The sequence below is a fragment of the Sarcophilus harrisii genome, chromosome 1 (assembly GCF_902635505.1).
Source record: "Sarcophilus harrisii chromosome 1, mSarHar1.11, whole genome shotgun sequence".
In the NCBI taxonomy this organism is placed as follows: domain Eukaryota; kingdom Metazoa; phylum Chordata; class Mammalia; order Dasyuromorphia; family Dasyuridae; genus Sarcophilus; species Sarcophilus harrisii.
In genome coordinates, this window is record NC_045426.1 from 214,951,244 (window position 1) to 214,967,145 (window position 15,902).

General features: G+C 33.5%; 1 protein-coding gene across 7 annotated transcripts in view; it reads right to left on the reverse strand.

The window, feature by feature from the left end:
- Positions 1–15,902, reverse strand: part of TDRD7 (tudor domain containing 7) — a 100,059-nt gene that overhangs the window by 54,499 nt on the left and 29,658 nt on the right. For 3 of the 7 annotated variants that reach the window (XM_031936741.1, XM_031936748.1, XM_031936752.1), the window contains exons 2-6: positions 15,419–15,631; positions 13,204–13,345; positions 11,010–11,202; positions 1,564–1,637; positions 642–695 (exon numbers count right to left, since the gene is read on the reverse strand). In XM_031936741.1, coding sequence (XP_031792601.1) covers positions 642–695; positions 1,564–1,637; positions 11,010–11,202; positions 13,204–13,345; positions 15,419–15,625 — 670 coding nt within the window. In that variant the 5' untranslated portion in view covers positions 15,626–15,631. Of the gene's footprint in view, positions 1–641; positions 696–1,563; positions 1,638–5,363; positions 6,149–11,009; positions 11,203–13,203; positions 13,346–15,410; positions 15,632–15,902 lie in introns of those variants that run through there. The other 4 variants (XM_031936762.1, XM_031936759.1, XM_031936771.1 and 1 more) reach the window with 4 other exon arrangements.

A 15,902-nucleotide genomic window follows, 5' to 3' on the forward strand; every position in this document is an offset into this window, starting at 1 on the left:
TTTCAAACTTTTTCCACTTGCTTTTCATCAGAGAAATTTTTATGTGACTCTGGGTATGTAAGTTTATAAAAACAGATATATAAATCAAATATCTACTGATAATAAACTATAATTTCATGACCCCCACATTCAATTATGAGACCCCATATGGGGTTATGAACCACCATTTAAGAAGGTGGGTTCTAGGTGGTAGTGCAAACATGAACTATCAAGGAGTCCAAAAAAAGGCTAGGAGAATCTAGGGAGATACAATAGTCTGAGACTCATGACTCAAGACTTTTCTCCTAAAAATTCTTAAGATCACTTTTCTAGATGATCTGTTTAGTACTAAAACAGCAAGACTTTCTCTGAAAGATTTTTAGACTAAAGATCTGGCTCAGTATCCTATAGTCACTTGTGGACTGAATTAGATCTTTTCAGACTGTTATCCAGCTCCATAATCCTGTACTGACCCTTACTTAAGTACATTAATTCTAAGAGTAAGAGTCACTTTCTTCTCTTGGTTTTAGCCAGTTTTATTCCATAATACTTTCCTCCTTACAAAATAAATAGTCTTTTACTTATTTTGCATAAGTGAAGATCTGTAAGACTTTATATTACACACACACACATACACACACAAAATTTTTTTTTAAACAAACCTGTATATTCTTCTTTTTCAGTGGAAGTTAACTTGCTTAAGTTAATTTGCCTACCTAAAAGGAGATGGACTGAGTTATATATATTGAGAAGATATGGGTACTAAATTAGAGAAAGTTTTAAAATTTTAACAGTTGTATATATAATACTTTCCTAATTTCTTTCAAATTTGCAACTATAAATTAAACAAGCTAATTAAAGCCAATTTTCAAATAAAAAAATTTATGTTAACGAAATGTGGGTTCTTATGCAAGAACTGAATTTCTTTAAAAATATCTTCCCATCTCTGTCTGAAAATGAATGGCTTATTGAAGTAAAACTTGCCACTCTGAATTTTTTCCCCTCATAAAACCCTCTAGAAAGCTTTGACAAAACAATCTGAAAACTATGATTTCAAAAAAAGCATTATTCTAATAATTCTCTACTGACAAAATGTATTTCCATGCAAAATGTTTTTGCACAGAATGCAAAACAAACATGTAAATCAAATCAGCTTTTTGATAAAAAAAAACTATAGATGTACTCTCATTAAAAAGTCTACTATGATATATAGCATTACCTATGTTTAACATACGTATATATTAAAACAGCAATTAAAAAAAACTTTGATTTAACATAAAAAGCAGAACAAAAATATATTTGCATACTATCATTGTAGTCATTCAAAGTTAAAATACTACTTATTATTATCCTCATGGTTGTCATATTTTGATTTCTTCTTTATTCCTTCTTAACTAATTACTATACCCAAGCAGCTACATGAATACTCTGCAATTGTAGAGATGGAAAAGATGCATTTATAGGGTATCAGAACAAGGTCAAAAGGATAAAGTGCTCCCTCTCAAAGGTATGGCTAGATAACTTTGGCCTAACTGGTAGAACATAGTTAAGGGGCATTAAGAGGTGATATATAGTAAAGTGTACCATTTATATCTTTGGGAGAACTTCTTGAAAGATGCACTTGAAATACTGGTGGAAGGGCTGCTTTGGGGTTAGACCTAAAAAGTGTAAAAAAAATATATACAGTTAATATTAAAGCCATATGTAAATAGATTTCAAAATTATATTTTTCATTTTAAGTCTCATTAAAGTTTCATCATTCATTAAAATATTACAAAAAAAGCAATGTTGCCAAAAGCATCTGCCGATTTAGAAAGATCGATATCTATATAGTATATCTAGAAATAAGTAAACAGCCTTTGCTGTTTGAAATCTGAAAAATGATAAAAAATACTTTCAGATGAATAGAGGATCTGTTGAAAGATTTTCAATTAAGAATAACAGTGATGAAAAAACATTCAGAACTGAGTACTGGAATTTCACTCACCACAGATATAAATTTAAGGCTTAAAAAAAATCTCCCAAATTAGAGTTGGTGAGAAAAACAACATTGAAGTAGCAGAAAGAAAACTGTGCTAGGAATGAATCAAAGCAAGTCAGAAACTCTGGAGTTTCACTTTAACTAACAGGAAAATGAGAGGTTTAAAATCAGAATTGTAGTAATAGGAACAAGTTTAGATATCAAATTGGACAAAAAGTCCCTTTTCATTCTAAAATGGGTCACTAGGTAGCTCCATGGATAGAATCTCAAGTCTGGACTCATCTTTCCAGAATTCAAATCTGCCTCTGACAACTAGCTTTCTGTGAACCTGGGTCAAGCCAGTTTTGACTGTTTTTATGGTTTTATAACCATTCTTAGCTAATTTTTTTAAAACCTAGAGAAAAATACTACTTTGAAAATAAATAAGCACATGAAAGTTTTAAAACAGGGTATGGAAATCTGAACTATAGGTTGAATCTAATTTTTGACATTCGGCTTTCAAGACATTTTTTAAAATCAGTGTCTGCTATTTATTCACTAATCATACTTTTATTCATACATTGTAAATTAATAAACCAATTCTCTGTATAGCAAAGAGAAAGTTCTAGAGGTAACATGGCCTCCATTGTGGATATTGGACATTATCAATTTAGCACACTTGATTGTGATATTTCAAGAGTAAGTGAGATGTTAAAGCATCTAATTACTGGTAAGTTTTTGACAGATTACTTTGATAAGGAAGCATACTATATAATTCAAAGTGAACTGGATTTGCCATAGAAGACCTGGACAAATTCTGCCTTTTCACTCATAACTTTTATGACCTTGGCTTAAAACCTCAATTTTTTTCTTCTACAAAATATGAAAATTGGACCACACAGCCTCTAAGTTTAGTTCTGTGTGTCTCAGTTTTAATTCTATGATACCATGATGAAATGGGAGATATGGGACTTAAACTAGCCAGAGCTGGATGTGAGAGAAGAGGCAGTTGGGTGGCATGCCAGATCTGCCACATGTTTATTAGGAAAAGCCAAATAAGTGAAAGATCTTAATCAATCAGGAGAATGGTGCAAAGATTAAAAGCATTGGGCAAGCAAGGAACTGTTTTCTGGTAGCTGGTAGGAGGGAATCAGCTTCTCTGATGTTGAATGAGGGGATCAATTTCAAGTATCAGGTAACAGAGTTGGAGAATACTTATGTGCAATGGTCAAAGTGGCACAGAAGGGAAGGAGATGGTAGAAAGTGTCACCTTCCCCCCACTTTGTCTCCATTTCCATTGAAAGTCTCTTCCCCTACCTATTTTCAAGTATCCCTCTCCTCCAAATCTTTTCTCCTCTTTTTCCTTATTAACTATCCATGTCAACTAATTTTTCTTCCCTTTGTCAAAATGATTTTTCTACTAAATTTCCTAGAGAATTCTTAATTATTTTTATACAATAATTTATAAATTTTTAATAACGCCTCAGAATGATATTTAATATATAGTATGTGCTAATTAAATTTCCACTGATTAAATGAAACAGGCCAATGTCAAAATAGCAGAGGACTGTAATAACTTAATTATTCATACTATTAAAATTAGAAAGCTGAAGCCAAGATTTGGCAATCCTGAAAGTTCTGAGTTGGAGAAAGCTAACATTAAAGAATCTTCCTCAGTTACTGTCACAGTCCAGGGTCAAGCCTTCCTAAGAAACCCAAAGATACACGGAAGTGCAGTTGAGACTAACCCATTAAGCAGCCTGGTCATTTCACTATCAATCCCACTTTTTTATGCTAAAAGAGAAATCCTTTTCCCAGTCATCTCTCTCCTATATGTATAGTCTTCTATTAGAAGGTAATGGTCCTTGAAGACCAGGGATTGTCTCTTTTTTAATCTTTGAATCCCCAGCACTTGGTACAAAGTAGTCCCTTAATAAATGCTTTTTCATTCATGTATACATTCACTGATTCATTTGTTTGTTCATTAATTTAAGAAAAAAATGATTGGTTTCATTTTATGGACCAAGAAAGGGAAAAAAAAAACAAAACACTTACAAACCAGTGGAGGCCAAAAAAGCTGAGCCTTGTAGGTTTAAAAATGCATAAGGGGAAAAACAGAAAAGCAAGGCAAGGATCCATAGAAAGGACCATCTAATTCAACCTCTACCTGCTCAAGAATACAAGGTCGGAGGATGACCAAAAAGGGGTCATCCAATCTTCCTTTAAAGGCCTCTAATGAGGGAGCTCATTCTTTGGTCAACTATAATTGTTTCAATAGTTTTCCTTGCATTAAAATCTGTTTCTTTGAAAATACTCATTGCTCCTGCTTGCCTTCTGGGACACCAAGCAGAATAGGTCTAATTCTTCTTTGAAAAAGAAGAAAAACAGAAGTGACCAAAAAACAAACAAACAACCACCATCCAAAAAAAAAAAAAATAGTTGAGAATGAGGATGGGAAAAGGAAGGCAGAATAAGGAAGTAGAGGTTGACAAAGCAGAATATAGCCTATAAGTGGGAGAGGAAGACAGAGAAATGAAATAAATCTATAATAGTCTGTCTGTACATCCCTAAAGAAGTGTAGTATCCAAGAAGCAAATGCAAAGTTTATATCAGCCTGCTAACTCTATATAAGCCTTTCTGTCATATGTTTTCCTAAATTCCTGTGGTAAAAAGCAAAAGAAATATTGATATTGTTGATGTTGTACTAACACCACCAAAAGAGAATATGTTTATATTATTTTATAACTGTACTTTTTATAGATTCAATTAAACCTTCAAAACTTGATCCTGAAATTTAGAAAATTTACCACCTGAAAATACAGACTGGTGGAATCATGTATCCGTGGTAGTCTGAGACCTTGAAGGTAACTCAGGCCCAAGTAAATCTTATCCAATAGATTCTTTCAGTTTGGGAGTAGAGGTAAAATCAATTAACCATTGTCTAGATTAAGAGAATAAATAAAACTGGCAAACAATTATGATATTCCATACTAGAGGGAAAACTTCATGATATAGGAGAATTTGAAGAAGTCCCTTGCAATGTGAAAGACTAAGAACTCATATTAAAGACAATTAATTCAAATAAAAGGGTCTACAACTTCTTTCCTTAACTGCAAATCAAATCTCTTATACTTAACTCTATGAAGCTTTCTAACTGATAATAATGGCTTAGAGTATGTCATCTAAATCTTGCTATTTCTACCTTTGCAGAATCTAGGAAGAATTGACTGGAAATTACAAGCTGAAATGTTTGCTATTGCCATATTTAACTGTAATCTCTATGTAGATGATTCTCTAACCTTGTCCTCTCTTTTTAAAATATCTTCAACTTCCTACTGAATATTTCTACTTAAATATTCTACTTTCATTAAAAACTCAACCCTTTACCTAAAAATAGTTTCTGATTAAAAAAAAAAATACTCACCAAGCTTGAAACCTCGTAATCCTTGACTTTTTATTTCTCTCTTATTTTTATATCCAATCAACTTCCAATTCTTATTGCTTCTTCCTTCATAAGGTACCTCCTCTTACATATACCTTCATTTCTATTCTTACAGTCCCTGCCCTAGTCTAGGTCTTTATGACCTCAGAATTGGATTACTGCAGTAATTTCCTACCTGGTCTCCTTGCTTCTAGTCTCTCCTCCACATCATTATTGCCAAGTTAAATTTCCCTAAAATATTTCCTAAAAAAAATTTTTTTTCCTAAAAGTTATGTGATTGACTAACTTGCTAAAAAACTTTCAGTATATCTCCTTACTACTTACTAAATAAAATCCAAACCCTTGAATATGGCATTTGAAGTTGATTACAATCTGGATTTAATTTCTCTTTCTAACTTTAATTATTACTGCTGTCCTAAAATGAATGTTTCATTCCAGTTCTACTCATCTATAATATCTCTTCAAAAGAGATTATAAATCCTGTCCTCTCCCTCTCTCCTTTATGATTATCTAAAATTCATCCAATGTTCAGGTACCAGTTCAAGAGTCTTTTCCTAACCCACCATGACTTATTAGCACCTCTCCAAACTCTGCATTCCAAAGGCATTGTCTGTATTCCTCAGCTTTGATCTCACAAAGCCATCACTCTGGTCTAGCCCCTGATCTCCTCTCACTGGGTTGATTCCAATGGTTTAATTAGTTCCCTTACTATGAGGGTTTCCATTCATCCTCTATATAGGTATAAAATGGATAAAGTTCAGTTCTGTCAGTATTTTGCTCAAAGAACATATCTTCAGCTACAGTATATCTCTACTTATTGCTTTTGGCATAAAACACAAACTCCTGCTATTTAAAGCCCTTTACAATTGAACTCTAGCCTACCTTACCAGAATAATTATACATTTTTTCCCATCATAGCCTACATTTCCATTCAAACCAGCCTACTCACTGTCTTTCACATATAATATTCCATTTTCCAGCCTCTCCCAGACCTGAGATGCACCTTTGCAAAGCTCAGCTCAATCACTACCTCTTATCTGAGTGCCTCTTTGAACCTGTCAATGAAATTACTTTGAATTTACTTGAAAACACATTTTATTTGGCTTATGTTTCTACACGGTGTCTCCTCTAATAAAAATAAATTTCTTAAGTACAACAACTGCTTCATTTCTGTCTTTTTATTTCCAGCACTATACTCAGAAAGTGACCTTAGCTTCTATGATAAATAAATTTTAAATTACTTTATAGTTTTATTAGTTGACCTTAACTTTAAAAGTAGACAAGTGGAACATCCTATAATTATCTCAAACATAAATCAAAACCTAAATAATTTTTTAAATGTGACCATGTCCCTCAATTGGGTTTTTCTCTGAAGTGCCACAAGTAGTTTTCTTGATAGAAACCTGAAATAGAATCTGGCTTTGGCAAATCACTTAATTTCTCTGTCTCAATTTCATCATCTGGAAAATGAAGGAACTGATTTATTCAATTGCTAAGGTCCCCTAAAGTTCTAAATCTAGAATCCCTTGATTTTTTGTTTTTCAGTTCTCTTAACTCTGAATTGTAAACAGATGTTCATGGGGTACTAGAATTCTGAGTCATATATATAAAATATTTTTTATAACATTAAAAATCACTAGAATGACTCCATGCTGACTATTTTAACTCAGGGTTAAAAGGTATGAATCATAAGGATTAGCTCCATAGCTAGTTGTCCCATTTTAAATTAATTTGTATGACTTTCAACTTGCAGAAATGAAAAAAACACAAGGTACACTATCTTTCAGTAAGAAAAAAGGTTTTGAGGTAGCAGGAAAATGTTAGGTTCTATGGTAAGATTGTGCCTGCTTGTTCACATGCTTTGTATTATGTGGTAAAACTACCAAGAAAAGTTTTAGGGCCACTCTCCTAGCTCTAAAATTTGTAACTTTGTATGGAAAAGAAAAAGAAGGGAAGGTTTTGTTCTTCTACACCCGCCCTCTAACTGCACATGTTCTGTCCCCTAAGATTTCTATCCAACCGGAAAACTACATTATCTTGAAAGGGCATGTTAGGATAGAAAGTAAAGATGGAAACCCAAGGTAAAGGAAGTAAGGTGACCAATCCACCAAGCTTCCCTTCCCACCACTATAATAGCAAACAAGGAAATTAAGATTTATTATATGGGATTATTAGGGGCTGGGCATTTCCCCCACAAAGTAGCCTACTCACCATTATGGGTAAAAGCACAAGATAATGGAGTTTTTGTAGGGAGTTAAAGTTTAGGAAGGGAAGCCAGATATCATTTGGTAAAATAATATCTGAACAAGAATTCCCTCTACAACCCCATCCTACATATTTTCAATCTACTCTGTTCTCAAAAACTTCCATTAAGAGGGAATGCACTAACTCTTGAAGCACCCTATTCTACTCACCTCTTTGCAATTTCTGCCTATTATTTCTAATTATACCCCTAATCATGAAGTAAAAAAAGTTGAATTCTTTGGCCCTTAAAATAATTAAGACTGTCATGTCCCACCTCCACCTCTCAAGTTTTTCTGTCTTTAAGTTAAAAATCCGTAGTATATTCAACTGAAGGTACTTCAATTATGGCACAAAGTTTATAGCTTTTATTTTGAATGCTGGCAAACAACAATAACAAACTTCAAAGCCCAGCTCTTTATACTTCACCCTATGGTCCCCAGATAGTTGTACAAACTCCTGAATTCAAAAGAAATTCAATCCTGAGTTTGGGAAGTATTAAATGTAACCATGTACACATACACATATCCACACATCAGAAAAGAATAGAAAAGGCTAAAAAAAAAATGGTGTAGGACTTACTGCCCTCTTTCACTAACTACCTTGTAATTATCTGTATTTTCTGTATTCTTTTAATAGTTATATATGTCTTTCTTTCTCACTGTGAATATTTGTTATTTGTATTACCAGTGTCTGGCAAAGACCCTGGCACTGAAAGGTGTTTCACAAATATTTGCTAATTATTTAAGAAGAGAAAAATTTCTCAGTGATGTCAGGAGAAAAATCTGATTAGTCTTCCCTTACTACCCTCAAAAGTTGATCCCCTTGAATATGGATCAAAACATAGTATTTTCACCTTTGTTGCTGCTGCTGTTTGCTTGCTTGTTTTTTTCTTTCTCATTTTTTCCACTTTTAATCTGATTCTTCTTGTGCAACATGGTAAATGAGGAAATATGTTTAGAACAACTGCACATGTTTAACCTATTTTGGATTACTTGCTATCTAGGGGAGGAGGGAGTTGGGGCTGGAGAAAAATTTGGAACACAAGGTTTTGCAAGGGTGAATGCTGAAAATTATCTTAGCATGTATTTTGAAAAATAAAAAGCTGTTATAAAAAAAAGGATGATCCCCAAATGATTTTGCAGAAGAAAGAGATGATGTTACCAACGGGGGAAAAAAGAGATGATGTCTCCCAAGAAAAGAAACAATCAAAAGGATACATTCCTTTGCTTTAATTACTAACATTTTGACTCATACATCCAGTTTATCCTCTCTCCTACATTCCCCCACCCCAGAACAGACACAAATTAAGAAGACAATCAATCATGACAAATGTCTACATAATTTTTTCCTCTGTTGAAATAACCATATGATTTTAAAGTTTTCTCTAGACTAAATAAGTTTTGTCCTTGTTAGGAAAAAAAAATGTAATTAAAGGAGCTCTTGGGATGCTTGATTTAGGCGTTAGTAGGGGAAGGAAAAGCCAGTCACCACAATCCCTCTTCCATCTCCCACCCAATTACATTGCCATATTGTTCATTTCTTTTTTGTTATAGCTGTTTCTTTTCTAAATCCCCAAGGCTGGGGGTATAATTTTGTCCCCCAATCCTTTTTCTACCATGTAAAAGAATAAATTAGGAATTAGATGGTGCTGGAACTGTACCAATGACCTGGGCTTTTCTCTTAACCAAAGATACTTAAGAAACAAATAAAGATATTCTCAATTACTGTGTGTTTTTATTTTAAATTAAGGCACAATAATGACTGATCTCTCTATTAATGTCATTATCAAGGAGCAATCGCTAAGAAATTTAAAAGTAAAGTTTATAAAAAATCACAACCATACTATCTCATCATCTTCTTATTTTCTGACCCTTGCTATTACAGAATAAATGCATCAAGGTTGGTACATAACCAAACAAAGATGATTCAAAGAAGCTTTCAAGCTTGAAGCAGACATCATCTACTCTAACTAGCTCATTTTACAGAAGAGGGTACTTCGGCCCAAAGTGTTTAAAATAGTTTCCTAAAATAATTTAACTGGTTAGTGACACAAAGCTCAAATCTCCTAATTCCTAGCCTGTGGCTTTCTTCTTTATTTCTTCTTTTTTCTCTCCCAACTGTCCAAAGAGAAATAGAACTTTTGATTCTTTTGTTAGTTATTTCAACAGACAACCAGTATGACAAATTTAGAGTAGTGCTTTCTGAAAATTCAGTTTTTTAATTATTTGAACTGTACTTACAGTATTTTGAACACACTGCCACACAAGAACTAAAAATATTTTCTGTCATTCTTAGAGTTTAAAAAATATTAAAATACCATCTTTTAAATTGAAAGACAGTTGGATGCTTTCCCCAAAATTTACACACTCAAGAGTTTGGGACTAGAAAATCAATAAAATAAACTATTTAAGGGTGTTTTTTTTTTTTTTTAATTAGACAGTCTTCGGTGATGCAAAGGCAGAGATTATTTTTGTTACCTCCTGCCTCTCTGTATCTTCCTAAAGTGAATATTGTTGGCTCTGTCATAAAACTCTAGATACTGCTCAACAGACAAGACAAAATAACATAACTTTGTATCTTCCCAGTGATCAATTGCTGTTGCTTCTCTCCTTCTGTCCTGGACCACAAATACTATGATATATAATTTGAATGTAGGTAATTTAAAAAAATAATTACAGGTAACGTTTCATAAAAGTTGTATACTACATCAGGGTAGTATTTTGAAGCAACCTAGTCATTTCAACTAAAGATGTATATGCTAAGACATTGGCAATTAAGATGAGAATCATGAAAAAAGGTATCATTTCTATTATTTACAGAAGAAGCATTAATCATTAGCTATACTTGATAAGCAGCTTCCTCCTGAATATATTTAAATTGTAGGGTGTGGAAGAGACTAAAGTCCTAATTGACAGACTAAATTTATTCAGGGTTAGTCCAACTCTGAGTTTACCAAGTACTAACAAAAAGTTAGGAACACACATAAACACATTAAGGGTTTTACTATTACAGAATTGAATAGCAAAAAAATCATTTAAGAGTACAGATTACAAATAAATTCATAATGAAATAATCTAATAAGCATTTACCTTAAAAATGCAAAATTAGACTAGTTCTGCTAAATGTTTTATTTTAGTATATCTAACAAACTGCTAAGCAGCTGGGTGGTACAGTGGATATAGCATCATGTTTGGAGTCAAGAATACTCATCTTCAGAAGTTCCACTCCAGCCCAGACACTTACTAGTTGTGAGACAAATCAGAAATGAGCTAGAAAAGGAAAAAGATACCACTTTGGTCTTTGCCAAGAAAACCCAAATGGGGTCACGGAGTTAGACACAACTAAAAAACAACTGAGCACACAATGAACTGTATGTGTACTAACCTGTTTATCATTGTCACATGTCTCTGCATCGGCACTTCTCTGGACACTCCACTTCCAAGGGTAGGGGGCAAGGTATATGGTGAAGTTTCGTTACCAGACTTGACACATTTTTCTCTTAAGAGTGTGGGTTTTTTGCTGTCTCTTTCAGACTCTGAAGAAAATCCTGGCTGTCTGAGTGTTGCTTTTGGTTTTCCTATTAAAAAAAGATATACATATGGGATTGTATAAGCTTCCTAAAATTAAAGATTCATTATGTCACTCTCTTGCTTTCAAACATGTTGAAGAGCCAGATCCCCCTAATTTCAGGCTAATGCACAGACATCTCAACCTAACTAATAAGGACTTACTCTAATTACTCAACCATTTTTTATACTTATTCCACTCCAAATCCCAGCATTGTTCTTCAAACACACTATCTTCATTCCTTTCTCCATGCTATTCCTTGATCTTCCAACCACTTCTATGACTGCTCCAGCTTGGTACTTGATCCCCCTCACTCCTCTAGCCTTTCCCAAAGAACTTTACCTCTTAAGGGCCAGGTATTGTCTCAGGGACTGGGGATACAAAGAAAAGTGAAGGCATCTTGACTCAAGGAACTTTCGTTCTATTGGCAAAAACAACATATGCACATATAAATATATACAAAAGTCAGGGATAAAGACTGGACCTGTGACTTCACTGACTTCACTAAAGGAACTCCTACATGAGGAAAAATCACTCTACCAATACAGATTGGCTCCTTTTCTTCAATGTCTAGTCTTAAAAGTATTAGAAGTGAAGCCACTTGTCCATGCTTACCAGGTCAGTATGCTTTATAAATATGCCTTGAACCCATGTCCTCTTAAGTCAACACCAGCTCTACTTGCTATGTCACATTGCCTTTCATACAAATTATGTATGTGTGTGTGTGTGTATATCTAGGGAGAAGTGCTACCAGCTTAGAATCAGGAATGGAAATTTTAAAAAATTTTGTTATTTCCCTCAAATACATGTCAAAACAATTTTTTAATATTCATTTTTAAACATCTGGGTTTTAAAATCTTTTCTTCTGTCTTTACTCCCTTTCCCATTCCCTGGGAGAAGACAAGCCATTTGATATAGGTTATACATGTGTAGTTGTGCAAAATAAATGTCCATATTAGTCATGTTGCAAAAGAAAATATAGACAAAAAACTCCTCAAGCCCCAAGAAAAATAAATTTTAAAAAAGTATTCTTCAATCTGCATTACTACTTCATCACTTCTTTCTCTGGGGATGGATAACATTTTTCATCATAATTCCTTCAGAGTTGTCTTGGATCATTCTATTTGCTGAGAATAGCTAAGTTATTCACAAGTGATCATCATCTTACAATACTGCTAATACTGTGTACAGTGTTCTCCTGGTTCTACTCATTTCATTTTGCATCAGTTCATGTTAAGTCTTTCCCGTTTTTTCCTGAGAGCATCCTAAGCATCATTTCTAAGATCTTCCTAAAGATCTCATTTAGGAAGTCTTTGTCACTCTTGGGCACTTCAGATAAGTCACAGCTTTTTAATGCTTAGAAAATACCTTAGAAATCATCTGATCCAATATTCTCATTTTGGAAATCATAAACCGAGAAATTCAAAAAGCATTTAAGTCTATCTAAGATAACACACAAAGTCAATAGCAGCATAAGTACGAACCCAAGTCTTTTGGTTGCATCTCACTACACTGTTGTACTTATTAAATATAACCTTCCCCAACAAGTCTATAAGCTCCTTGAGAAAATGTCTCTTATTCATATTTTTGAATTGCCTTCAGTGATGAGCAAAAAATAAGTACTTAATAAATGCTATTGACTTCACATGCTCTATGTAATTACAAATTTTGTAAAAACTAAACACAAGGTTTACTTCTAAAAAGTTTATAATCTGGCAAATCAGCTTCTGGTACTTTAGTCAATGCTTTTCCCCTGCAAAAGCCACTATAATAATAAAGATACAAAGCTTCACACCCCACCGGGTGTTATTTCCAATTTCTTTTCGGCTCATCAAATTTACTTTATAACAATTTTTAAGTGGAAAGACTTTTTTCTTTGAAATAGTACAATACAAACATGTTAATGCCACTTGGAATTCCAAAGTATTCATTTTCATCATGAATTCCTTTTCTATATGATTAACCATCTGTAGACAAAGTCTGACATTTCCAGCACATAAGACAAATTTACCTTCTAGGAAGAACGGCATGGTTTTCTTCACTCTCATTTGACAATTCACCTGCCTTCCTGTTTTTCTTTTTGAACTCCTCTGGCGTGCTACTAGTTGAGCAATCCGGGCTGTCTCTGTGCAAGCCACAGCATAGCAAGTTATCTGCTCATAGGAAGCAAGGAAAAAAATTTGAGATTTAAAATTTCTTAGGAGTAAGCAAAACAAGTAGACCTCAGTAAAAGCATGCACATACAAATGATATAATATTCCTTTTATTTATTTTAAATGAAAATACTTTAGCAAAAACACATTTTTCAGCATAATTTATGACTATCTTTTCCAAAAAGCTTTATTCATTTTATTTTTCAGTTTCAGAATCAAATTACAATGTTACTCTTCATATATCATGGTGATAATGCTGGATGACTAGTAATAGAGACTGTGATACATGGAGTCATTTTTTTCAATAGCAGTCATGGTTTTTTACTGATTTCTTTCTTTTTAATCTGATCTCCTTTGTAACACAGTTCTGCAAGACAGCACAATGGGACAAATTTGTAGCCATGAAATACAGCAGAGCCAACTCGGTCATACAGGGAAAAAATTAATAACAATGATAATAATAATAGCTAACACATAAAATTTCAAGGGCTTCAAAGTTCTTTATGTACATTATCTCATCTGATCCTCACAACAACCCTGTTAGGTAGCTGCTGTGATTATTTCCATTTTACAAATTGGAAAACCAAGACCGAGAGAGGTTAGGATGAAGAATAAAAATAGGCCAATTTCATCACCAGTAGGCCCAGTTATAAAGTTCCCCAATTATAAAGAATTTCCCTCAGGTATACTCACTAGCTGTCAAGATCCATACATGTTCATATTACTTTCTTTGCTTTATCAGAAAAATCTGCTTTGCTCTTCTGACTTTTTATAATTCTAATAGTAACTTAAGCCTCATCAATCCCATGAAGCAATCAAGTAAACTTAGGTTCACATTATGTACAACACACTTTAAAATTCATTTTAAAAATCAGTTCAAAAGTGATTTTAAAATTCTGACATCCACAAAAGTGAAAGCTTACCAATATAATGATATTACTACTAATTACTTATTGACTCTTCTTCTAATATCAAATCAAGAAAAAAAGACAAGAAGTTCTGTATTGTTCTTTATGTTAATTATACATACACTCACCATTTAGTTTTCCACTCTATCACTGCTGGGTTCAAGTCATTTGTTGAAAAAAATCAGACTTGCGTTAAAAGTGATAAAGATGCAAGAAAAATGACAAACGGGGAAGTTCACAGTATAGAATTAAAAAGCGCATGGGATCTTAAGCTGTATTACTAGAATACAGAATGAGCAAAGTGGCAGTCCTATAGTATACATTTTCACTACTTCTAGACATTCCATAATTGCCAATCAGCAGAGCGATGAGAGGACCCAAAATCATATCCCTACAAACATCTGTGAATAAAAGACTTAAGGGACTAGGACAGCTGTTTTCAATTATTTGAAAGCTTGTAAAAGAGAATTAGACCTATTCTGTTTGGCCAACTGGAATTATAGGATACCCATTATAGGAAAGAATATGAAGTTTCATTGTAGAAATGATATTTATTCAAGCCCTTAACAATTACAGCTGTCAAAAAAACACCAAAAACACGCTAACTCATGCAGCTGCATGGTACTTTATTTACTATATGTACAATATAGTACTGTATGTACAGTACTATACAGTGTAGTACAATACAGCCACTGTATGGCCACTTGTAGAGGATATTTTACAAGGATTTTATCTTTATCTAACTCACTCAAAAATTATTTCCCAACTCAAACTACACTTCAGATCAGAATAAAATATATGAAAAATTTCAATTGTGAATTATTTCACCTTTAGTCAGTTCACTTTCAGCCTTCAGTGTGAAAGTGTGTTCATCAGCTCAGGATGTGAGGACCAGGAACCAAAGAAAAGAGTGACAGAAGTGAAAGGAGGAGGGAAGAAAAGGAAGAGGATAACATTCATTTTTGAAAATTCACAGGTTTTTAAAATGCAATCTCCTTGGAAGTAATTTTTTTTTTTTGCATTAGTAAAAATTTGGACTGGAAGATCTCTGAGATTACTTCCAATTTTTTAAGCCTATCTATGATTCTGTGAACTTTTTAAGAAGTCAAGTTTTCATTTAATTTACATGGCATATATATGTATATATGTGCAATTACCTTCTTACCTCTCCAGATCTACTGATCTCTATTCTGACAACTGCTGGCACACTTCTCAAATATGCCTCTAATGTAGGATATCCTAGTTGTTTGAATGGGATCCAATCACCAGTCAAAGATTTGTATTCCCCTTGTAGCCTGGGTAATGCTATTCCGTTCTTATGGGACTGCAGAACAGCTCGAAGCATCTTTGCAACCAAGTCTGCTTCCAGCATCTTCACCTGTAATTAAATAGAAGAGAAATTCATTGCAACACAGTTCATCATTCTACAAATTTACAATTATGAAGGAATTGACACTTAAATTGCAAAGCATAAATAGATTATATAGGAGATATAAACACTGGCTATTCTACTACTAGAACAAAGTCATTTCTTCTTGGTTTTGTGAGCAAGGGGGTTTGCCAATACTTCACTAAGAAGCTGGCACACTCTTTTGTACCTAACCTATTCTTCTTCTCTTAATTCAGCTGTTTTCACAGAAAAGGGCTAT